This window comes from Eumetopias jubatus, unplaced genomic scaffold (assembly GCF_037043125.1).
Source record: "Eumetopias jubatus isolate StellerSeaLion01/CBP00866 unplaced genomic scaffold, mEumJub1_p1.0 scaffold_14, whole genome shotgun sequence".
NCBI lineage: Eukaryota > Metazoa > Chordata > Mammalia > Carnivora > Otariidae > Eumetopias > Eumetopias jubatus.
The window spans coordinates 63,003,943-63,026,395 of NW_028274820.1; the positions used below are offsets into that span (position 1 = coordinate 63,003,943).

The following is a 22,453-nucleotide window of genomic DNA, read 5'->3' on the forward strand; positions in this document are numbered from 1 at the left end:
CCTCCCACCAAGGCAGAGAAAGTAAACCGATCCATCTCACCAGTGCAGAGCACCCTGGGTCCTCCCCACCCCTGGAGACCATGAGGGTACTTGCTAAATCTGGTGCTCATGGGAGACCCTCCTCGAACTTCACTGTCGCTTGTGCAGAGGCAAGCAGAGAGGGAGACGGAAAGGGGACTGACGTTTCTGCCTCCTGGGCTCCAGACATGGCTCCCAGCCTCGGAGACAGGCCCTGCTCCCTCCAGGTCTGGGTATGGGGCAGGTTTACTGGGGTGCTGCCAACACAGCTCAGGTCCCGCCTCTCACTGTTCCCCTGCTCTCAGTTTCCCACACTGCACATCTGCCGGGTCAGTTAAACACGGCCCATCTATCTGTCCCACGGGCATCTGTGGAGCCCAGTGTTGGCCAGATGGACTTGGGGGTTCCCCCAGAAGCCTGGAGACCCGTCTGGGGCCTAGTCCTCACCAGGTGCCTCAGCTTTCTCCTCCTGTTGGCATGCTCTAGGCAGGTGAAGCCTCAAAGGCCCATGCCCCAAGGACTACTCTGTGCAGGGCCCTGCCTGGGCCGCAGAGGAAGCCCAGACAACGTGCATCCCTGCCTGGCACCCGGGCCCCGGGCACCACGGTTCTCCAACTCCAGTGTACACATCCAAGGTACCCGGGGCCCTTCGTCCAAATGCAGATCTTGGGCTCACCCCAGATGTTCCCAGGGGCAGGTGGGGGGCCTGGAATTTGCATGTGGAACCGGGGCTGCTGGGGCATTGCTGGGAGGCACACAGAACGAGGAGACTTTAGTCAGACAGACCCAATGCTCCGTGCCCCGTGGGAGCCCAGCCGGGGGTCCCTGCAGTTGCCGGGGACACTTCTCAGCCTCAGGCTTCCTCTGGCGCCAGGGGAGCTCAGCCTCACAACAGAGGGACCTGGAAATATGCAGGGTTCATGTCCTGGGGGGCAACCTCCGCTGATGAGGCAGGACGTGTGCGGAGAAGTGATCCAGCTTCCGAGCCTTCAGCAGGGGGCTATTCTGACACTCTTCCACGTGGTTGTGCCCATGGAAGCCGGCTCATCACCTCACCCGGGCTTCCTCCCCGCCTTGTCTTCCACTCCCACCCCTCACAGTGCTTCCTGGGACCACCTTCCAAGTGAACGCCTGGCACCAAGTTCTTGTCACATGGCTCTAATTCTGGCACTCGCGTGGCCTTGGGCAAGTTGCTTCATTAACCTCCCTGAGTTTCTGCGTCCTCACCAGTCCAAAAGGGACACCACAGAGCCTGTCTCAGAAGGTCGATGCGGGTAAAAATACTCATGGAGAGCCCCGAGCCCCGTGCCTGGTCCAGAGCGGGACCCAGTAAGTGCCACATGCTTTTCCCATGACAACACAGTCACAACAGCTTTCTGCAAACCGAACCAGCCAATTCACTTCCTGGAACCCAGAAATAAGCTCAGTCATGTCTTTCAGCAGCAGAAATGCAGCCATGAATCAGGGGAGGGCAGGGGTGGCGGGCTACTGAGCATGTATGAAACCAGAGGACAGGCAGGGGGTGGGTAACCGGCCCCTGCGTCTCAGCTCAGCTAGCTCCTAGTGGTGACTTGGGGCAGGCAGTTTCATCTCAACTTCCTCAGCTGTAAAATGGGGATCATAATTCCTATTTCCAGGCACAGACGATGTGAGATTTGGAAGTTATGAAGATGGAGCTGTTGGACAGGCTCAGTGCGGAACCTGGAAGCCCCATAAGTGCAATAGCTGGGTGTGGGGGGTGGGCTAGGCCCAAAGGGAGACGCAAAGGGCTCTTGGGCCAAGTGGTGCGGGGGGAAGCAGAGAAAGGGGCAGGGAGGAACAGGCAGGGAGTGGGGGCTGACACGGAGCCCTCCATGCCCGTCTCCCTTTCTCTGTTCATCTCCTCACGCTGCCCAGCATCCTTGCAGCCAGGGGCTCTCTCCCCACTATTGCTGAAGCCCCACCCAGGCCAGCCTTCTTGGCGGGGTCCCAGATTCATGAAAAGCCTTAATCCTTCCAGGATGGGCTCTCAGCAGTAGCCTGGGAGGGGACGGCTCTCAAAGGGTTTCCGTTCACACTGAGGGTGGCGACCAGTGACACATTGCAGCTGGGACTCCAAGGTCACTCCTGGCCGCCCCCCCCCACCCCCCGCTGACAAGGACTGGCTTCTGCCTCTGAGATAAGGTGGAATTTCCGAATTTCCGGCAGTGGGTAGAAAACCTCCCTAGTCATCTCCAGTTCATATACATCAAGGGCACTCCAAAGATGGGGAACAAATGAATCCCAGATGAAGTCACAAAAAGGAGGAGTCAGGAAATGAAAGAGATAACAGTAATTGTCTCCAAGGTAGACCACAGAACCCCCATTAGGCACCTGCTGTGTGCAAGGGTAGGATGGCGCTCTCTCTCTCTCTCTCTCTCTCTCTCTCTCTCATGTATCCCACAAGAAGTGTGTGGCCCTTTAAGGAAGCTGGTGCATATAGAAGCCTGAAATTACCAAGCCTGAAATAAGTCTTACGTAAATGCCAATTTCTTATGGGGGTTTTTTGCATGTCTCTCTTTTTTAAAATGTATGATATATAATGGGTTCATTTTTGCCGAATGCAGCCTCTACCTTAATTAAAGCTCGTTGTGGATTAAAGACGTGGTGGCAATTATACCTTAAACGCGAATACATTTGGCAAAGAGCAGGGAGCTGGACAAGGAACAATTGCTCATTAGGCTTCATTCTGGTACCACCGCTCCAGGCTGGGGGCGGTGGGCTGGGCCTCAGAGGGGGTCGCTGGGGGCAGAGGGGGATGTAGGTCTGAGCTGAATAGAAGTCCGCACACCCTTCTCTTGCCATCAGTGGCCCCCTCGCCTGGCTGTCTCAGTACCTGGCAAGGGGATGTCAGATGTGGGGGGCACTAGAAATCTGCCAGTCAGACCCATTCTCTGCCCAGAGGAAGAACCCGAGGGCCAGAGTTGAAGGGGCCGCAGCAGGACATGGAGCATGGAGTAAGGATAGTGGGAGGGGGCTGCCAGGGAGTGGGGTGGTGTGTACAGAGGGGGTGCAAGGGGCCATATTCTTCCCCAGCATCCCTGGTGGGTGGGTCCTCTGCGTCGTCCCCATGCCCAGCCCTCTCTGGGCCCCCACTGAGGACCTACCAAGAGCACAAGGATGCTGGGGCCTTGATAAATATAGTCCACCAGGTCGCCGGGCTCCTTGCCAAACCAGCACCTGCAAAGATGGGGTGGTTGTGAGCGGCCTGCCGAGCCACGGTCTGGCCACCACAGTAGACTTGGGCCCAGGGTTCTCTGGCTTGACCCTTCCCGAGACCCAATCTCTAGGGCTGTGCCTTCCCAAAATGCCTGGGTGGACGGCCCTGGCCCCTCTGACCATCCCAGCTGCACCCCTGGGCTGCCTTTTGCCCTCCATGGAGGGTCTGGTCTCCCCAGCTGGACTGAGGGCAGGCCCTGGGTCTCCCCACACCTCCCTCCTCACTCCCCTACCCTATGCCAGACTGTGGCACCCAGGGCTGGGCAGGCAGGAGGTTCACGAATGAAGGGACAGCTGGGCTCCCCCTTGCTGGCCCAGGGCCCAAGCACCCTATAGCACCCGTTCCTGCATTGCTCGGGACCTGCCGTCCCGCACGCCAGGCACTCAGCCGCACAAAGCAGCAGCTGTAGAGGTGGGAGTCTTCTCCAGCCCTGGACCCCGGCCTTTCTCTGAGCTGAGGCCTCATTCACCCGGTGAAGGGGGCCTGCTGCTACCGGAGGCCTGGTTATTCTCTGGGGATGCGGGTGGGTGTAGAAGCTTCAGAGTCCAAGGGAAGGGGTGGGGCCAGGACGCAGTCTGGCTCCGTCAACCACTCCTACTAGACCTCAGGAAGGGCCACATGGACTTTGGGAAATTCTGACTGTGTCCTCTGAAACTTTAGAGGTCATCCAGTGCACACTGCCTTAGACAGGAATCTCCCCTGGCGCCACCTCCCAGCACTGGGGTTTCTGGTCTTTGCTTGAACACCCCCTTTGACAGGAAGCTCACTACGTTTCATGGCACCCCAGTTCTGCCCCTGCCCCCAAATCTTACCTGCTCTCTCCAGCCTCGGAGACCCCTTGGAGATTTGTATCCAGAGACTGACACTCCCTTGTCCCCTCTAGTTTTAACTTGGGGCACCCAGCTTCCCAGCTACTGCTTGGCTGAGCCATGGCCAGAATTGCCATCATCTGGGTGTGGCTTAGATATCAACATCTCTGGTGCAGGGAGGGTGGCAGGATGGGACAATGTACCCCAGGCAGGGACTGCAATGCCAGAATAAAACAAGTGCCCACTTCTCTGGCCCACGGGTCTGTGAAAGGCGCATTGACACAGCCTTGGATGTGCTCTAGGCTGACAGCCTCCAGCACTTGACCTCCTCTATATACCCTGGGCCAGACCTGCCACTCCGAGGAGGAGGCCTTACCGAAGGCCAAAGGGGTCATGCATTAGGGCACTTAAAAGACCCATGGTTCCTAACTCATGACACCTACCACACGAGTATCTCTGGGTGCCAGGCATATCTTCTCAATATAGGGACAATGGGAAAGTAAATCTGTCCTGGTAGGGCTCCAATTCCTGCCCCAAGGCCTGTCTGGAGCCCTTGCCTGACCTTTCCTGACACCCCTCTGACCCCTGCAGGTGGCCGGTCCTACTTACAGTTCATTTTCATAGTAGAGTTTGCCAATGGCCCAGGCAACGATGATGGGACAGGGGATGCCTGAAAGAAAGACAGACATAGGCTACAGTGGACAGACAGATGGTCAAGGGCCCTCTTGTAGAACACAGGGTGAGGGGACCACAAGGGGCCTGGGACCAATCATCCAACTGCAGGCCATCCGTGGCCCCATCCTGAACCCCGCTTCCCCCTCTCTCAGCAACCTCTCTAAGTGGGTCAGACAGATGAGGTGACAGCATGACTTTTCTGAGATTGTTCGATAGAGAAGTGGAGCTGGCCAGCTTGTCTTCCGAAACCAGAGACAAACACCTTTGGATTGGTCTTCCCAGGCAAGGAGAGGAGAGCTATTTGTAAAATGTGCTGTTGGAGGGACTGCTCGCTTCTTCCTCACCAGCAATGGGAGGGAGGGGCTGCATCCTCAGCCTGTCCTGGGGACGGCAGGCAGGGCTGTGCACCTGTCCTTGGACCCAAGATGAAAGGAGGTGACCTCGTAAGCACTGCCCCTCCCCACCAGGCCCCGCGGCCCCCAGGGACCCTCACACCATCCGATGAAGAGGAAGAGCCCCTTGCGCAGGTGCTCGGTGGAGTAGGTCATGACGATGGCCGTGTGCAGGTAGCAGCCCTCGACAAACATCCAGAAGAAGTTGGTCACCACGAAGTAGTTGAAGATGGTGGTGACGCAGCGGCACCAGACCTGCACGGGGCAGGTGGCAGTCAGGGGCTGCCTGGGGCCAGGGCCCCAGTGCATGGCGCGGGCACCCGCCAGGAGTCACCTTGTGGACATGCGTTCAAGACCCTCCAATCTCACTCTGGGAAGCTTCACGTTCCACCCAATTCTCTCTCGCTGTTTGGGATGAAGTTAAGACGCCAGCCTGCACCGGTGCCTTCTTTGGCTTCTCCCCCAGCACTTTCTAATCTCCCTTTTTCATAAAGAAAGAGGGAGTCTGGCCCTGAGCTTTCTGCGGACAGAGGCTAGGACTGAACAACACTGTTGTGTTTTCATGGTCAGTTTTTTGAGAGTCACCTTCGGTCCACAGCAAGGTTTCCATTTAGGGATGAAATGGGAAATTTCACACAGAAAAAAAGGAGTGAGTCAATTAAAAGCAAGTTGTTATATAAATAATAGTGCAGGGGTTATGAAGGTGAGGTGCAGCCATCGAGATGATTCTCCAAAATCTCTGGTTTGGGCAGATTCTGGGCTTAGAACGATCACTGCTGGCTCTGGGTGGAGCCTCACCATCTCCGGGGCAGGTTGCCATACCCCACTGAACCCCACTGTGACATGAGAAACTACTAATGGCGTCTTACAGGGCAGCTAGAGAGGCAGGCTGGCTAAGGCAGGTACCAAGAAATGAGGGTTGTTGCCATTTGCCTTTGTCCCTGTCCCTTTGAACAGAGCTACCCTCCCAAGTACCCTGCAGAGGGGAGATGGGGGTGCAGGCAGAGTAAAAGCCTGTCTAGGGCTGCAGCGAGCCATGGCCAGCTCTCAGGCCTCCTGACCTGGCCACCGCTCCCCAGGCTTTGTCCCCAGGGTACCCTCAGAGCCGAGGTTGGGATCTGGGGGACGGTGGTCAGGGGAGCCCTGTGATGGGTGTTCTCTGTCCCGCAGACAGCGCATCCCTTCTCTGTCCGGCGCTGACGGCTCCGGCTGTCAGTTGGGTCCTGTGCTCAGCTGGTCTCTGCCTCTGTAGCTTTCCCCCAGGGTCCCAGCCCTGATCTCGGGCCCCACGAGGTTGTCTGTCTCCTCTTCTCAAAAAGGCCTGCTGAGGTAGGAAGCTCCTCCCAACCCTGCTTTTTTTTCCAAGTTAAGCAACATTTTATCAGTTCAAGCTAATATGGGGCTGCAGGGCATCCCCAAACTGGATTGGACTCAGTGAGTGCCGAGGCAGGGCTTAATGGGGGGCCAAGTTAAGGGTCAAACCAGACTGGGTATCTGCTCAGGTCCACCGTTCAAAGAAAATGTATTGAGAAGTCTCTAATGGTGTGCCACAGGACTCTGTGCTTGGCCTCGTTAGTCTCGGGTTTTGCAGTGACTTGGACATAGTACCACAGCAGTTGACACAGCTCTAGGGTGGATAGATGACACGTGGGGTGGCCTGGTCAAGATCCTGCTGGCTTAGATGTGGAGGCATCATTACAGTGTCACCTAACCTCCCTGAGCCTCAGTTTCCAGGTCTGTATAATGGGGAAAATAATCCCCACAGGGCTCTCACCGGAATTGAGATAAAGCCCAACGGAGCTTAGTTCCAGCCTCTTCTTCTCTAAGGGGTCTTTGGGAGGTCCTGGATTCAGAAGATGGAGAGTGGAACAGGCCAAACCAGTCCACTTTGCTGTCTGTGCTGCTCCCAAGACCCAGGCCTGGCAGCAGCCCCTGCCCCACCCCTACCCAGCCTGACTCTGGGCCCAGCTCGGGAGGGACAATGATTGGGGGAGAGATGAGCTCAGGCTCGGGTCTACACCTGAGGACTGGGCAAGAGAGGTTGGTGCCCCCAGAGCCCGGAGCCCCCCAGCCCCAAGCCTCGGCCTGGTGACCTCATTGCTCTCGTGCACTTCGTGGTCGATGAGCTGCAGCAGGAACCACATGACATTGCGCAGGATAAAGGTGGTGATCAGATTCCAGTGAATCACGTTCCGCAGACAGCGGATACTCCTGTGGGAGGCCCAGGTCAGGGATCAGGCAGGATCAGGAGCGAGCTGAGACGGGCTCTGCCTGGGGTCAGGAATCAGCTGGGACTGGGTCCCCCCACCCCGAGGCCAGGTAAGAGACTCAGTCTCGGGTGAAGGCAGGGCTGCACGGCGAGCCACATTCCCCTTCGCGGTGGCCACAGCTGGATCTCTCTGAGCCAGCTCCCCCTTTGCATCGTGCATGCCTGCCAGCGGTCAGTGTCCTGGCAGCCCCCCCAGACCCCTCTGTCCACTGGCTTCAGGGTCCCCCTACCCTGCCGAGTGGAGGCAAGACCGTGTGGGAGGGGTGAAGGGGGTGCTGTGGGGGAGGGGCAGGGAAAAGCAGCAGGCCGCGGAGCGGGGACGACTCACCGCAGGGCCAGGAAAAGCAGGAAGGCGGCCACGAGGGCGACCACAGAAATGCAGTGACCCAGGTAGTTGACAATGAGGGCGACGCGGTAGTGCAGGTCGTACTTCCTCTGCTGGACAGACAGACAGACACACAGGCGGATGGAAGCATGGGGCACACAGAGGGTGGGGCTGGGCACTCCAGCTATGGCCACCCTGTGTGTCGTGACCTTGGAGGCAGAAAGTGGCTTCAAGTGTCATCCCCACATCTGGCTCCCAGTGCTCACTCCTGTTGGCTGTGGGCAGCTCTTGGTCGAGACAAAGGGCTGCAGTCAGACCCCCCTGACATGCAGTTTGGGGGCAGCTTTGGACATAACATCTTCTGGGATATGCCAGAGGTGAGGCTGTCTACATTTTCTTGTCTTTTTAATTCCAGACTGGGAGCTGCCACACCTGTGTTTAACCTCAGCTCAGACCCTGGCTGGCTGAGTGACTGAGGGTGAGTTGATTTCTACCTCTGGACCTCAGTTTTGACATCTGTATAATGGAGCCAACCTGCCCTCCTGCCTCAGAAGCAGCAAGCTCTGGGAAGCCTGGAGGGTGCCCTGGGATCAGTCTGTCCCGGATGTAGCAGTGAGGGGGCGCAATGTCTGTAGAGAAGTTAAGAGCAATATTAACGCCAAATAAAAGCGTTTTTATGATCATCACATGCTGGCAATTTCTAAGCAGAGGCAGTGACAAAGTACTCCTTCTTGCCAGGGCAGGCTACCCCCTGACCCCCCGCCCACCGTGGTTTGCCCCTGCTCAGAGAGGCTGTCGGGTGGAGAGGTGAGGCCAGAGGTCTGGCGGGAGCCTCCTTCTTTATGACCCATCCCACTTGCCGCTCCTGTGGCCCTATTGCAGACCGCTTCTGGCTCACATTTTGTAGCATCCCTTTCTCAGGGTAGCTCAATGGTTTTCCTCTGAACCAGGACTTCTTGGGGAAAGTTGCAGCCTTGCTGGGGGCTGTAATGGGTGAATGGGGGGGGTGGAGGTGGGATGTGTCATTTTGGGTCAGGAGTGAGGCGTAACTTCAAAGGGGAGGAGGCTGGCACCACACGAAGCCTGGAGCCCAGTTCCAGAGCAAGGGGGCTGCTGAGGTGTGAGCGGGACCCAGATTCCCGTGGGGCCCAGCCTTCCGGAGGCTGTGTTCGTTTCCAGGTGGAGCCATAGAATCAGATGCTAGATGGGGAAACTGAGGCCCAGAGGAGGAGGAAGGAAGTCACATAGCCTGTTAGATGTTGGGACACTGGTCACACCATCATTCCCTTCTTGTGTCACATGCCAGACATGGTTTTGTTCTCTGCTAGCCAGGGCTCTCCCGAAGGTGGGGGTCTGTGTCCCCCTTCTCTCCCGTGGTGTCACTGAGCAGGGGACAGGATGTGGAGGCAGGGGGAAGAAGTGCAAAAATGTGTGGCTGGGCTGCACAAGGACCAGTTCTGTCACCCTCAGGATGCTCTCTGCTCAACCTGAGTCCTGATACCTGTAGAGGGATGAGGGGTGGGGCAGGTGGGGCAGGTGGGGGCCACTCACCTTATCATCCAAAATGGGCTCACACTGTGAGTAGTTGATCCGTGAAGCCCATGTCCCATTCTCCAAGCACTCTCGATAGGCATTCCCTACAAAAGATGCCAACCACCAAGAGGCAGGTCATTCCCCTCCTCAAGAACACTCCCTGGCTACCGGGTGCCCACAGGATAAGGTTCATACTTCTCAGCCTCTCTAGGCCAGGAAACACAACACACATCTAAAAGTTCACGGGAAAGTCATTTAGGTGAAAATTGTGCAAAAGGCTTACCAGCTGAAAGGCAGGATAAAACCCATTTTTAATACAATCTTTGACTAGCATCTTGTCTACCTTCTTTAATTTTGTTTGGAACTGAACCTGACTGGGAGCCCTGGGTTGTGGCTGAAGATTTGCTGCTTTCCGCATACCCAAAAATTTCCATTCTTCTCTCATTTTATTTTTATTTATAATTATTATTTTTTGAAGATTTTGTTTATTTGACAGAGAGAGAGAGAGAGAGAGAAAGCAGGAGAGCACAAGCAGGGGGAGCAGGCAGAGGGAGAAGCAGGCTCTCCGCCGAGCAGGGAGCCCAGTGCGGGGCTCGATCTCAGGTCCCTGGGATCATGACCTGAGCCGAAGGCAGCCACTCCACTGACTGAGCCCCCCAGGCGCCCATCTTCTCTCACTTTATACGTACAAGATCCGTACTTTTTCCCAGCAGCAGTTCCGTTTTAATACCAGCTACCCTTCACAGAGTGGCGTTCACCACAGACCGGACCGTCTTGCAACCGCTTTAGCTACGCCCGTCCATTCAATCCTCCCAGCAACCCCATGAGTAATAGTAACCCATTTTACAGAAGAGGAAACTGAGGCACAAAGAGATTACCCTACTTGTCAAAATCTAATTAAATGAGAAGGGGTAGAGCCAGGATTCAAATCCAGGAGGTCTGGCTTCAGGTTGCATGTTCTTAACCCCTTGCTATCAAGCAGTGGGACACAGGAACGAGGGACACTTGGGGAAACGGGACTGTGTCGCCGGTCTTGAGCTGTGGCTGCCTGCAGGAGCACCATGTGAGATCTCTCAGTGTCTGACTGGAATCTGCCCAGACACTTCAGAGAACCAATGTCTGATGTCCACAAGTGCGGGCTCCCCCCCGCCGGGAACGCAGGAAGATCAGAGAATGCTCATACCTACCTTTCTTGAAATCCCAGCGTGACAGTCAGTCCTAGCTCCTAAGCCACCACTGCCAGGCAGCCCACCCTCAACCTCCAGCCAGGAGGAACCCCTCCCACCTGAGAACTCCAGAGCCCTTTGTCAGACTCTGCTTTGCCCCATGAGTGTGAATGTGACCTCCCCCACTTGCTTACAAATTCTGAATGATCCGTGGCTTGGGGGTGATTTGTACTGGGGTTTTCTGCTCTCTGGCTAGTGGGTTGTCTGTGGGTTTTTCTTTTGGGTTGCTGTTAGATATATACTACAGAGCTAATTAAATAGCTCCCAGAGCACAGAGTCACAGAGCTGGAGGGGGAAACTTAGATTGCTTCTGGAAACAGTGAGTTCTGAAATAATTAAGTTACTCAAAAAACCCACCTCTGTTGAGCTGACAGTGAGTTCAAAGCAATGGGATTATTAAGGGAGCACTTGCTGAGGAGCAGAAACAATGGGGGAGAGTCTATTAGGTTAATTGTTTTTGAATTTGGTGCTCTGAGCTCAGAGGTTTTTCAGATTAAGGGCTATTATTGGCCTGTGGCTGCCCCCTTGGCCCTGGTGGGAGTCGAGGCAATCCTGACCCCAAAGTGAGGACCCCAGCCGCTTGCCTTTCACCGTGGCACCGACATCCACTCGTGGGTTTTCTCCTTCCTCAGGGCTGTTTTACTACAGAAAGGTTGTGTGTTAACAGAATTTTGATGCATAGGGTTAGTGATGTTACTTAACTAAAGACAGAGTGTGGGGTGAGTCAAAGGGACCCATGTAAAAGTATCTGGGGACGGCTGGTCCTTTTGTAAAATGAACACTCCCTTACTGATTGGGGTTTAAGGTCCCTCTCAACAGCCTGTCTGAGGGAAGATCCAGGCTCTGGTTCAAAGGGCAGAACATTCATCTTCTAGGGATGTGTTCAGAGATGTTATCCAGCTTTCCTGAAGTTCAGTGCTAAGCCCCTTCCTCCAGGAAGGCCTCTTTGATTGCTCCCATCTCACAGATTTCTCTCTCCTGAGTCCCCCACTCCATCCCACCCCAGAGTCCTAATAGTCTGGGCCTCACACTTCATCCCTCGCTCATAACCTGGCCTGAGTTGTTTAGGTGTGTGAGTCTGGTCCCACTGATCGGTGTGGGGCTAACCAAGGACAGAAACTCAGAATACTTTCCAAAGTATGATATCTCATGATGGTACTAACCATGGGGTGGGCTGGAGGATGAGAGGGAGTCAGGGTAGAGATGCTGCCAATCTGAGACCTTTCTGGTCCCTCATGTCAGTGCCCCTCGGGGGGTACCAAATTTTATGACTTCTGTCTCCTGGCTTTCTTTTTCTGGAATCCACCCCTCTCCTGCCATCACTCTACATGGCACTTGATGTTTGCCCTAACAGGCCTGGCACATAGCCAGCTCTATGCTGAACCCCGCCTTGAAACGCCCTCCTCACTCTCACCCATGGCTCACCGACAAACCCCTTCCTATCTTCTGAACCATAGCGCAAGTGCCATCTCCTCCCACAGGCTTCCCCAGCACTCCAGGTGTTTAAGCAATCTCTTCTTTTTTTTTCCTCCAAATGCCTCCTCTAGGCCTTGCCATCTCTTGAAACACGGGCCTTCACATTTGACTGTCCTTGAGCCACACCATGTGGTGTCACAATCCAGTACAAACCCACCCACACCCCCACCTCCACCCCACACACGTCCTACATTAGTGAGGATGGTTTCACAAAGCAAAATTCCTCTTGACCACAGCTATGATATTTTTCTTCCTATTCTATTCTAATGAATTCTCTTTATTTTATATACAAATGCTAGTCATGACTCAGTAATTTGACTTCGCCATCCACTATTGTGCTCTGACCCATAGTTTGAAAACCAAAAATCTATTTTAGAGCATTTGCCATTATTCACTATGGGTTTCATCTTTTTGGACCTGATCCTTTTTTCTTTGCTACTGAACTTAAGCTCCCTGGGGACAGACAGGTAGGCAGAGACCATATGGGAATCTCCGGATCCCCCGCAGGAATAAGCCATCACATACGTATGGGCTGCATCAAACCAACTCGGATGTGCCAACACCTTGGAAAGCAGGGTCTGAGATATGGGGTGTGGAGGAAGGGGCCTTCCCTCTGGGGGCCCAGTCGTGCCTGGAGATGTAGTTCTGGTGACAGACTCCAGGTACCAGAGGCCTGGAAGACAGATATGCCCAGCTCTTCGGGAAGCTGGCTAATGAGGACGCTGTGCCCTCAAGCACAGCTTTGGACAGGAGAGAGTAAGAGAGAGGAGTCCCCCCAACCTGGGAACCATGGGAGGATGGGCACGGAGAGTCTGAGGGCAGGTGGCCAGACTGGGATCGCAGGGCTGGATGCGGTGAGGGGGGTGCCTGTTGCCACAGCAACCCAAGTGCCCCTGCCGAAGATCGATGCTGATGGTGTGCAGCGTGGTCTGCCAGGGGCATTAGGGTCTGGAGGATGCAAGCAGGATCCTCTCTTGCCGGGCTCTGTGGCCTGGGAATCCTGGTCCCCGTTCCCTGCAGTGTGCCAGGTCTCTTCCCCCTAAGTGCCCCTGGCCTGTCAAAAGCCCCATTACCGTGGCCTTTTCCTCTTTCAGATGCTGACCCCTTTCTGATGAGAGTTCTTGGTGCAGGCAGTCACCTAAGTGGTTCAGAAGCTTGGCTGCGAGAAGAGGGGGGCTGCTTTCCTGGCTGTAGATTTGTCTCTGGCTGGCTGGCGAAGTGACCTTAGCCAAGTCCCTGCCCTCTTGGCCTCAGTGTCTCCTCTCAGTTAATGCGATGTACATCGTTGCTCAAAGATGCTGTTGGCATCTCAGGGAGGTCAGGTCTCTGTTGTGTAGGACTTTTCAACCCGCCGAATGCCAGTACTACCATCGAGCTACGTAACAACTCCAAACATCCCTGTATCACTTTCAAGTGCTCCCTACGTTGGCCCTTCTATGTCTGATGGTCTAACTGACAAGGCAGGGGAGACAGGGACCGTGAGGGACCATTTTTGGGTGGCAGTTGTGGGGGAGGGAGTGTAAGAGACAGGTGGGGCACAGGGAGTGAGTGGTGGAGGGGCAGCAACATGGTCATTGGATGTCTGGGAAAACAATGACATGAAGTTAGGGCAGGGCGCCTGGGTGGCTCAGTTGGTTAAGCGACTGCCTTCGGCTCAGGTCATGATCCTGGAGTCCCGGGATCGAGTCCCGCATCGGGCTCCCTGCTCAGCGGGGAGTCTGCTTCTCCCTCTGACCCTCCCCCCTCTCATGTGCTCTCTCTCATTCTCTCTCTCTCAAATAAATAAATAAAATCTTAAAAAAAAAAAGAAGTTAGGGCAAGAGGTGCTGGCAGGGAGGTGGGATGGGGCCAGAAGCCCTATTGACTGAAGGAATGAGGTCACCGTTAAGGACAGGAACTTTCAGCACTGTGGACAGCAGAACGCTACCTCTCCCCACTCCCTGCTGCCCACCAAAGCCTGTGGGCGACCTTGGAGAGCTCCTGAGACAGAGCCCTCCGGCCCTGCATTCCGCCCAGGAGAGAAGATTACACTGATTTGTGCTGCTCTTCGAGGCCCAGCTTCAGCCCTAGCTCCTCCAGGTGCTTCCATGGCTGCTCCAGCCCCCTGAGGGTTCCACTGCTCGCTGCTCCTAGCCCACCCTGGGGCAGGACTGTTCTTTTCTGCCACCTCAGGCGTCCAGGCTCTGCCAAGCTGCACAGCAAATGCCAAACAGTCACACCTGCAGGAGGCGCCTGGGTCTCCCACACAGGCCACAGGGAGGCTGAGCACCGCTGTCAGAACTGCTGCCGCCCAGAGTACCATCCCACACGGGGTAGGGGCTGTAGTCCAAAACAGCAAACCTGCAGTCAGGCGTCCTCCCGCTTCCAGGCAAGAAAGCCTCCCCTGTTCCCAGGAGAGCATCCTGGAAACTGAGTCAGCAGGCATCTTCCTGGGACTGTAAGAGGGGGAGGTAGGTTCTCCCTCATTTGGTCTAGAGGAACCCAAAGAGGGACAGTGACATGTTGGGGGGTCACCCAGCCACCATGTTCTAGAAGATGCAGGAACTTGCGCCACATCTGCAGTTGTCTTAGCCAGTTCGTGTCCAGATCTCCAGGGCAGAAGATGCCTGAGGGGCCAGACACCCCACCCTCAGCCCCCTTACTGACTTTCCCTGGGAGGTGGGCTACTCCAGATATGACCATGACCTTCCTGTCTGGCTTGAGGCCTTGCTGGGAAATCTTTGCCCTTCACCTTGGTCACCTTTCTTATCTTTTGTGGAAAAAAATCCCCACTGCCTGAACCAGGCAATGATGCTGCGGAGCATGCTTTTTGCCTCCAGTTAAGACACCATTTGGGAAAGTGCGGCACCGTCATGGTACTGACAGCATAGCTCCCCTGAGCTTCCCAAATGAAGAGCTTCTCCCAGAGTCGACACCCCTGCATCACTTGGATGCCGTGCGGCTGATGAGGGCTGGCCTGCTTTGGGGCCCAGCTGGAACATTTCCTGTCTCGGTCTGATCACAGCCCATTGGTGGTGGGGGTGGCAGCTGGGGATGCTCCTTCAAGCTCTGAACCAGCCTGACCTAGGAGGAATGATGGGTTGAGAGACTGGGAGTCTGCCATCATCAACACAAACATCAGGTTGGGAAGGGCCTCCCCAGGGCCAGCTGCTTATGACATCTGGGATGAGAAGCAGGGAACTTCTATTCCATTTCTTCAGTGTTGTGTGGACACTGCTCTCAGGGTCCCAACAGTCCAGCTGGACCTCCGGAAACCCTCAGCTCCTTATTTCCAAAGGACTTTGCACTCATGATGCCTTTCCATCGTTGAGTAGGCATGGCAGGGGTAAATGTCTATACTTAGAGTAGACAGTGGGGAAACTGAGTCAGGGGGCACAGAGCCATTTAATGGAGCCCACACTGGGCCCATGAAACAGGGAAGAGGTATGATTGGAATCCAGCTCATTGTGTGAGATCACTGGCCTCCCCAGGGTTGGTGCAAGTGGGAGGAGGCGCCTACCACCCAGGTCCAGCCTCTATTGTGCGGGGCTGCCTCCTTCCAGTCATCCCTAGCAATGCTCAATGGGCTTGTCGCCATGACGCCAGCCTGCGACCTGCACAGGGAAACAGGGAGGAGAAGGTGAACGGGGGACCCCTGAGGCAGAGACTGCTGTGGAGCAGAGGTACCTCAGGGTTTGGGGACCACGAGAATTCGTCAAGCTCACCCCCCAACTAATACAGAGAAACTGAGGTCCAAAGGGGAGAAAGACCTGCCCAAAGGTGAGATAAGCAGTCTATGGCCTGGTCAGAATTGGAACCAGCTTTCGACCATAGTTTCTGTGAAGTAATGTGGGGTGAAGACATCTTGGACTGGCAGAATCCTGTGTCCTCTCTTTACCTACACCAGCATTGCTCCGGAGGGCCAAAGCCCTGCCTCTCTCCAGAGGCCTTTGGGGATCAGACCCTCTGAGTGTAGACAGACTGCTCCCCCACAACACCATCCAGGGGCCACAGACTTGCAGTGGCTCTCAGAGACGACAGAGGCCACACACCACCCAGAACAAGGACAGCCATCTTGGCATGGACAGGACCCTCAAGGACACAAATGCTCCTTATTCTGGGCCTTTTTCTTTACTGCCCCTGCTGACAACACTCCAGCTCTTCCCGGGAACCCCAAGCAGCAGCCTTTCCCCAGTTGTGACGGGACCTCACAAGGACAGCATATTTTCTGTCCCCTCCACACAGATGAGGACACTGGGACGTAGACGAGGGGGACCTCGCTGTCAGTGAAGCAGGGCACAGCCAGGACTTAGATCTGCCCTCCTGAATGTGGGCCCGGGTTCCTCCTGCTCTCCCTCACCCCAACCTCCACCCCTGCAGGTGTGTAACAAGAGCTCCCCGCCCAGGCTCTGGAGCACCTGGTTTCGGGTCGGTAGACTGCACTTGGGGCCCTCGGAGATGGTCCCTGAGAGTCACTGGGGGTGGGGCTTTGCTCTGGGGTTCCAGATGCTGCAGTGGTTGCTCGGGGCTAGGGGAGGTGGGCAGGAAAGGGTGCTCCATCTGTGACTTATACTGAGTAGGGGGGAGGAGAGGGGAAGGGCAAGGTTTAAGCTCTCAGCCAGCCTGCATTTAGATTTCAAAGGTACATCCTGAAAATCAAGCAGTGTCCCACCAGAATATTCCGTTCCTGCACCATGGGGCTATGGATAAACAGCTGGGAGCACTACCACCGGCAGAATTGAGGCCCATGGCCTGGACTGGCATTCAAAGCCTCCATGACCCCGTTCCCTCTACCCACGTCTCCTCTCCATCTGTTCCCACTCTCCCTTCCAGCTGGCACATCACTGGCCCAATTTTTCAAGGCCCTATCCAACAACATTTCCTTTGTGAAGTCTTCCCAGCTTACTTTCCCCTCCTTTTGGAATCGACCTCCTCCCATGTGCTTCTATAATCTTGACTGTGCTATTTCACTTAAGAGCAATTATCAGAAAATTCTTTTCAGGAGTCTCTCTCTCACGGTGCCTGGGTGGCTCAGACGGTTAAGCACCTGACTCTTGTTTTCGGCTCAGGTCATGATCTCAGGGTTGTGAGATCAAGCCAGAGTGGAGCCTGCTTGGGATTCTCTCCCTCTGCCTTCTGCCCATTAGTGCGCTCTCTCTCTAAATAAATAAAGTCTTAAAAAAAAGGTCTCTCTCTCTCTCTCTCTAGAACAGAACCCCTGGAAGGCTCTGGTCTTCCTCATGTTTGAAGAGCTCGTTTCTAGTAAGAGGAGGGCAATACTCTCACGAACCCAGGAAGAGGCAAGCCTGGGCTGGAAAAGGAGGGGTAAGCAGCTGGAGGTTTCCTGGGAAGAGAGGGAGGGAGATCAGGAGTGGTGGCACCTTTGGTCCTCTCTGAGATGAAGGGTCCTCAGGCAGGGGACAGCTGAGACTCCACCGTCACGCTGCTCGGCCGCCTAGGCCTAGGCACGCAAGGCGGAAAAGCGCTAGGGCAAGGGCCAAGAGCTCTCAGAGCCGGCAGAGGCCATTCAGTGCCCTGGCTCTCTGTGGGACCCTGGGCAAGTGTCTTTTCCTTTCTGGGCCAGTCATTTTCTACCCCTAAGCGGCAGGGGAGGGGAGGGCTGCGCTCGCACAGAAGACCTTGCAGTGGAGAAACTCTGGAGCGTCTGGAGGGCCAGAGGGGCATCCACTCTGCTCTCTCTTCCCTCCTCCTCCTCTTTGCCAAACCCTCAGCGATGGCCAGGCATGTCCCACTTTCCCTCTCTCCCAGCACGAGAACCGTTCTCACACAGGGTTAACTTCCCCACCCCTGGGCCTCAGGGGTCAGGGTGTGAACAGGGCTCACTCAGGACTGAGAATGTAGCCCCGAGTTTCGAGAGTTACAGTTTCTACTTCCTCAACCCAGAGGGGAGGCTCTATTTGGAACCCTCCCTGAGGCTCATACCCTCATATGACACAAATGTGATGCCTCCACTGCTCCAAGACCTCAAGAACCACTCCCACCTCCTCCAGGAAGCTTTCCAGGAATGCTCCGGTGCCCACCAAGCCCTGACTGTTGGTTTGTGCGAGTCTGGTCTTGAAGCAGCCTGGGGTTCTCTGAGGGCAGGGCTCAGCCCTTCTTGTCACCGTGTCCCCTCAAGGCTGAAGAGGCGATTTCTACACAAGCAGGCTGACTCGATGGGAAGATGCCTCTGGCTGGAGACCACTCAGCTTATGTGTTTCCAACACAAGCCGTGCTTTGTCTCTAGAGTGGGGTTCTGGGAAGTAGGGACCGCCAGGCCGCCCCCTGGGGTTAGGTCAGGTGGGATGTCTTTTTCTGCCCCCTTGTCCTGGCAGATGCCTCAGCACATGTGGGCCCGGCAGTTGCCAACCGGACACGGTGGGAGCCTGAGAGCACGAGACTGAGGCTGAGCTGCGCTGGGTTTAACAATTCCGCAGGGGGAAAATAAGCCCTGTGCAGGAGGGAGCAGGCCCCCCCTTTGCAGCCACGAGGGCCCCAGGACCAGGCAAAAGGAGGTGCTGGAGCAGGGAGGATAAAATGAGGGGTGGGAGGAGGCAGAGACAGAGGACGGAAGGAGAAGGGGGGAGGGGAAGGGAGAAATGGAGGGAGGAAGAGAGCTGCAGAGGGAGCCTGAAGGGAGGGAAGGAGGGAGAGAGAAAGCAGCGGAAATAAAAAACAAGAGAGAAACTGGAGAGAGAGAGATATACACATAGAAAGAAACAGAGAGAAAATACATCCAAAGACAAAGACCGAGCCACACACAGAGAGACAGAGACAGAGACAGGGAGACGCACGGACATGCACACATGGACATAGGCTCAGAGTCCGCACAGGACAGTGAGAGGTGGCAGGAAATGGAGTGTATTGCCTACTTTGGCCTAGTCCATTTCCTTTCTCCTTACAGACAGAGAGACTGGGGCCCAGGAAGGGGATCAGACTTGCTCCAGCTGATACTGTGTATAGACATTACAATATATTTTGAACCTGCATCCCCTTTGGGCTCAGAGAAACCTGGGGGGAGGGAGAGGCCACCTCCTGGCCCAGAACTGAAATGCCAAGTCCTCATCTTCCAGGCCCCACTGTAGCCAGAGCTGGAGTGGGTGACCTAGAGCCCCCCACTTTCTCCCGCCCCATGGGATGCACCTGCCCCCAGGGATTAGTGAGCTGGGGGTCCACAAAATGGTGACAGGGAGAAAGGCTTCCGGCGGCCGCTGCAGGGAGCTTCGGCACCCTGGGAGGTTGGTGGCAGCAGGACTGTGGCCCAGCTGGTGGCCAGGTCTCACTCAGGGAGAGCGAAGTTCCCTCACTGGGCCCGCTCTGCCCTGAGCTTTTGGCTGGGGGCCCCAAATCTGGTTCTCCAGCCCACTTGGTGGTTCCACAAGCTCCTTGATATGCTTTCAACTAATCCCTTCTCTGTTTAAGCCAGCACAGTCGCTTTCTGAGAGGCAGCAGAGCCCGAGTTGGAATCCTTACTCTGTTACAAGCTGTGTGACTTTCAGGAAGCCAGTTAACTTCTCTGTGCCTCCATATCCCCATGTGTAATATGAGGATAATCCTATGTCTCCATTAAAGTGTCAGCGTAAAGATTAATGAGTTAGCACAGGTCTAAGGACAGCCCAGGCACATGGAACCTGGGCCACAGAAGTGTGGGTGGTGGGGAGAACCTGGGGGGAACTTGGGACACACAGATATTTAACTTGCTTCTGCAGGGACTAGCCTGTGTGGCAAAGGACAAGCCCCATCCTTTCCCGTGGCCGTGCTGCATCTGGACAGAGTCTCTGGGTGAGAATCATCAAGGCTCTGAACGGGCCTCCCCATCTAGCCACCTGTAGCAGGCCACTAACCACACAACCGAACGCCTTGTCTCTAGCAGGAGGCGCTCTCCTGAGCTTTCTACTTCCAGCCGACTACGTTCTGGATGGACATTTGCACTCAGATGTCCCTCCAGCTCCTTAGGGACAACATTACCTCCACCTTTGCTCAGTATTTTCCTCGTGTCATCCCTGACTCCGCCCGTGCCCCCATCGCACCCCAGTCCCGTACATTCCAGGTGCCCCAGGTCTCCTGCACCCGTCCCTGCCTCGGCTCCCACAGCCCCATTTGACTGGGCCAGCTGCAGTGCCTCCTGACCCCTCCTCTTGTCTCCAGAGGCTGCGTGCCCCAAAGCTGAACTCCCTCCCGCCCGGACGGCAAAGCCCTCGGCAATGCCCTGCGTCACCTGACCAACATCCACCCGTCTGCTCCGGTCTGTTTCTTTCTCCTCCTGCCCAGGCTCTGTACGACACTCACCAGTCCAGAGGCACAAAGCATGGTTTCATCTCCTCCTGTATACCTGTTCCACTTCCACCTGCTAAAATCAATCCCCCCTGTCCCCAAAAGTCCAGCTCTGGGGGCTAAGCCCTCCCCGATCCTCCAGGGTGGAGGCATGAGTCCTTCTTCTGTCCCTCTAAACTCTCCCCAAGAACTGTCTCTTTTGGAGGTGGTGTTGCCCCGTGCTTAAGAGTGACGGCTGTGGATTCCTCTGTCTGCCCTCGGAGTGGACTCTAACTTTGAAAAGTCATTTCACGTCTCCGAGCCTCAGTTGTCCTGTCTGCAGTATGGGCATAAAGGCGGTACATATCTCGGGGGCATTCGGGAGGTGGGGACGAGTGGGATCACATATGCGAAGCTCTCTCTGTGGTAGCTAGAGCCGGAAAATGAGCCGCACTTGGTAGCTTTGCGGCAGATTCTCTGCGCTCGGCTGAGTGGAAGAAAGCTCCCGGGGACTAATGACTAAGCTGTCTTACCCGGGGAATGCCGGCCCTCTCAAAGATGAGGCTTCAGTGGGGGGCTGGGCTGCAGCATTGCAAAACTGGGCAAGAAGAGAAGCCAGACCCTTCTTCCTCTTCCCCAAGGCTTCCCATCGGAGCTGTTTTCCTCCCTGCATCCTTTGTAAAAGCAGAATCCCACTGAAAAGGCAAATGGGGCAAGAGGAAGCAGTGGCAAGGAGGCAGGGCAGGGGACGAATCAACGACTGCATTTCCATTGCCATTCCAGAGCCTCTCTGCTCTTCCCACCTCGGCTGGCCATGCTCCCGGCACCCCGTGCTCCTCTTCCCCAGCCGCTCCTGTGTGGCCAGCGCTTTGGGCCAAATGAAGAAAATTGCTCATCAGGTACCGGGAGCTAACTGGCACATTTGCCAACCTCCGTGGCACCCTGACCTTTTCTCACCCTCTCACTTGATGTGACAGGAGAGGTCTGGTATGCGCTCCAGCACCTCCTTCGGGAAGTGTCCCCTGCCTCGCCTGTCCCCCTTCCCCCATCCTGCAGCCCCCCTGCTCTCCTCCGTCAGGGTATTTGTCACTCTGTATTCCTTTTGTCTGTTGCAGTTGTGAGCGAGGGCCTCAACGACAGTGCAGTGGCTGGAACATAGTAGCTGCTTAATAAACTGACTGAAAAAATACTGTGCTCAGCTCTGAAGAAGAGACCGAGGCCCTGCCCTTGGGGAGCTCCAGACTGGCGGGGAGAACAGGAGACAGCCCAGGCTGAGGGAGGAACCAGAGCAGAGCTCCCTCAGCTCCACGGCTCCTGGGTTGAGATGCCTCATCACCTCACTTGGCCCTCTGTCCCCAGGCACAGTCTGAACGAGAGACCCTAGGATCCTGTGATCCAGCTCACGGGACCCTAAAAAGCACAGTTTTATAATCTTAGGACTGGGAAAGAGCATGAAAGTCATTCCTTCTGCTTGTACACCCCCTGGATCAGGGACCTCGCTTCTACCCAGAGAGGTTTGTTTTAATTATGGATGGGAAGCATGTCCTCAGATAATGCAGATATCTTCCTCAGCGCCTCTCCTACCTCTACCACCTGCTTCCATTAGGAGCACCTCTGCTGCTGGACTCCTCAGAGCACGGCTCCTCCCTGGGCCCACCAGAGCCCTTTGCTGGTGCAGACAAGGGAGTGCTGCTTAGCATCAGATGCAGGCACAGCTGTCTTGTTCTCTAACCATCTCTCTCAGCGGAGGCCTCAGTCCCTGAGAGTTTGGACACGTGTGTGTGTGTGCGTGTATGAGGTGATGAGGACCTGTGCTGCTGTTCAGACACAGACATGCAGAGAGAGGCTGCTAGATGTTTCCAGAATGAGGGGCTTCGGATAAGGAAGCCCTGAGGGTCTCAGGAGGACCTCTCTTCACTGGTGGGGTGGGGCTGGGGATGTGAGTGGCTGGTCAAGGTGGGCCAGTGATTTCTCCCACCATAGTCTTACAAGACCCTCCCATGTGGCACCCATCGGACTTTCTACAGGGCATAGACTCTCCCCCCTCCCAACAGCCCCTGCTGAATTACCCCCCCAGCAGCTTCTGCAGCCGCCTTCCCCAGAACGTCAAGCCAGCCAGTGATTTGCCAGGAGGAAGGAGGGCACAGGCTGTTCTCCCTGGGGGATGGGGGTGGTCCTGATTCAGACACCACGCATTACCTGGGCAGTAGGAGTAACGCTGCCCTGGAGCCCTGACTCACAGCACAGAGGGCCAGTCTGG

The 22,453-nt window shown here is 55.7% G+C and overlaps 1 protein-coding gene across 4 annotated transcripts in view; it reads right to left on the minus strand.

The window, feature by feature from the left end:
• The window catches only part of CRHR2 (corticotropin releasing hormone receptor 2), a 45,015-nt gene that overhangs the window by 5,613 nt on the left and 16,949 nt on the right, over nt 1–22,453 (minus strand). For 3 of the 4 annotated variants that reach the window (XM_088018208.1, XM_088018209.1, XM_028119360.2), the window contains 6 exons: nt 9,278–9,363; nt 7,730–7,839; nt 7,226–7,343; nt 5,234–5,387; nt 4,675–4,735; nt 3,144–3,216 (listed from right to left, as the gene is read on the minus strand). In XM_088018208.1, the coding sequence (XP_087874334.1) occupies nt 3,144–3,216; nt 4,675–4,735; nt 5,234–5,387; nt 7,226–7,343; nt 7,730–7,839; nt 9,278–9,363 (602 nt within the window). The remainder of the gene's footprint in view (nt 1–3,143; nt 3,217–4,674; nt 4,736–5,233; nt 5,388–7,225; nt 7,344–7,729; nt 7,840–9,277; nt 9,364–22,453) is intronic. The other variant, XM_028119361.2, reaches the window with a different exon arrangement.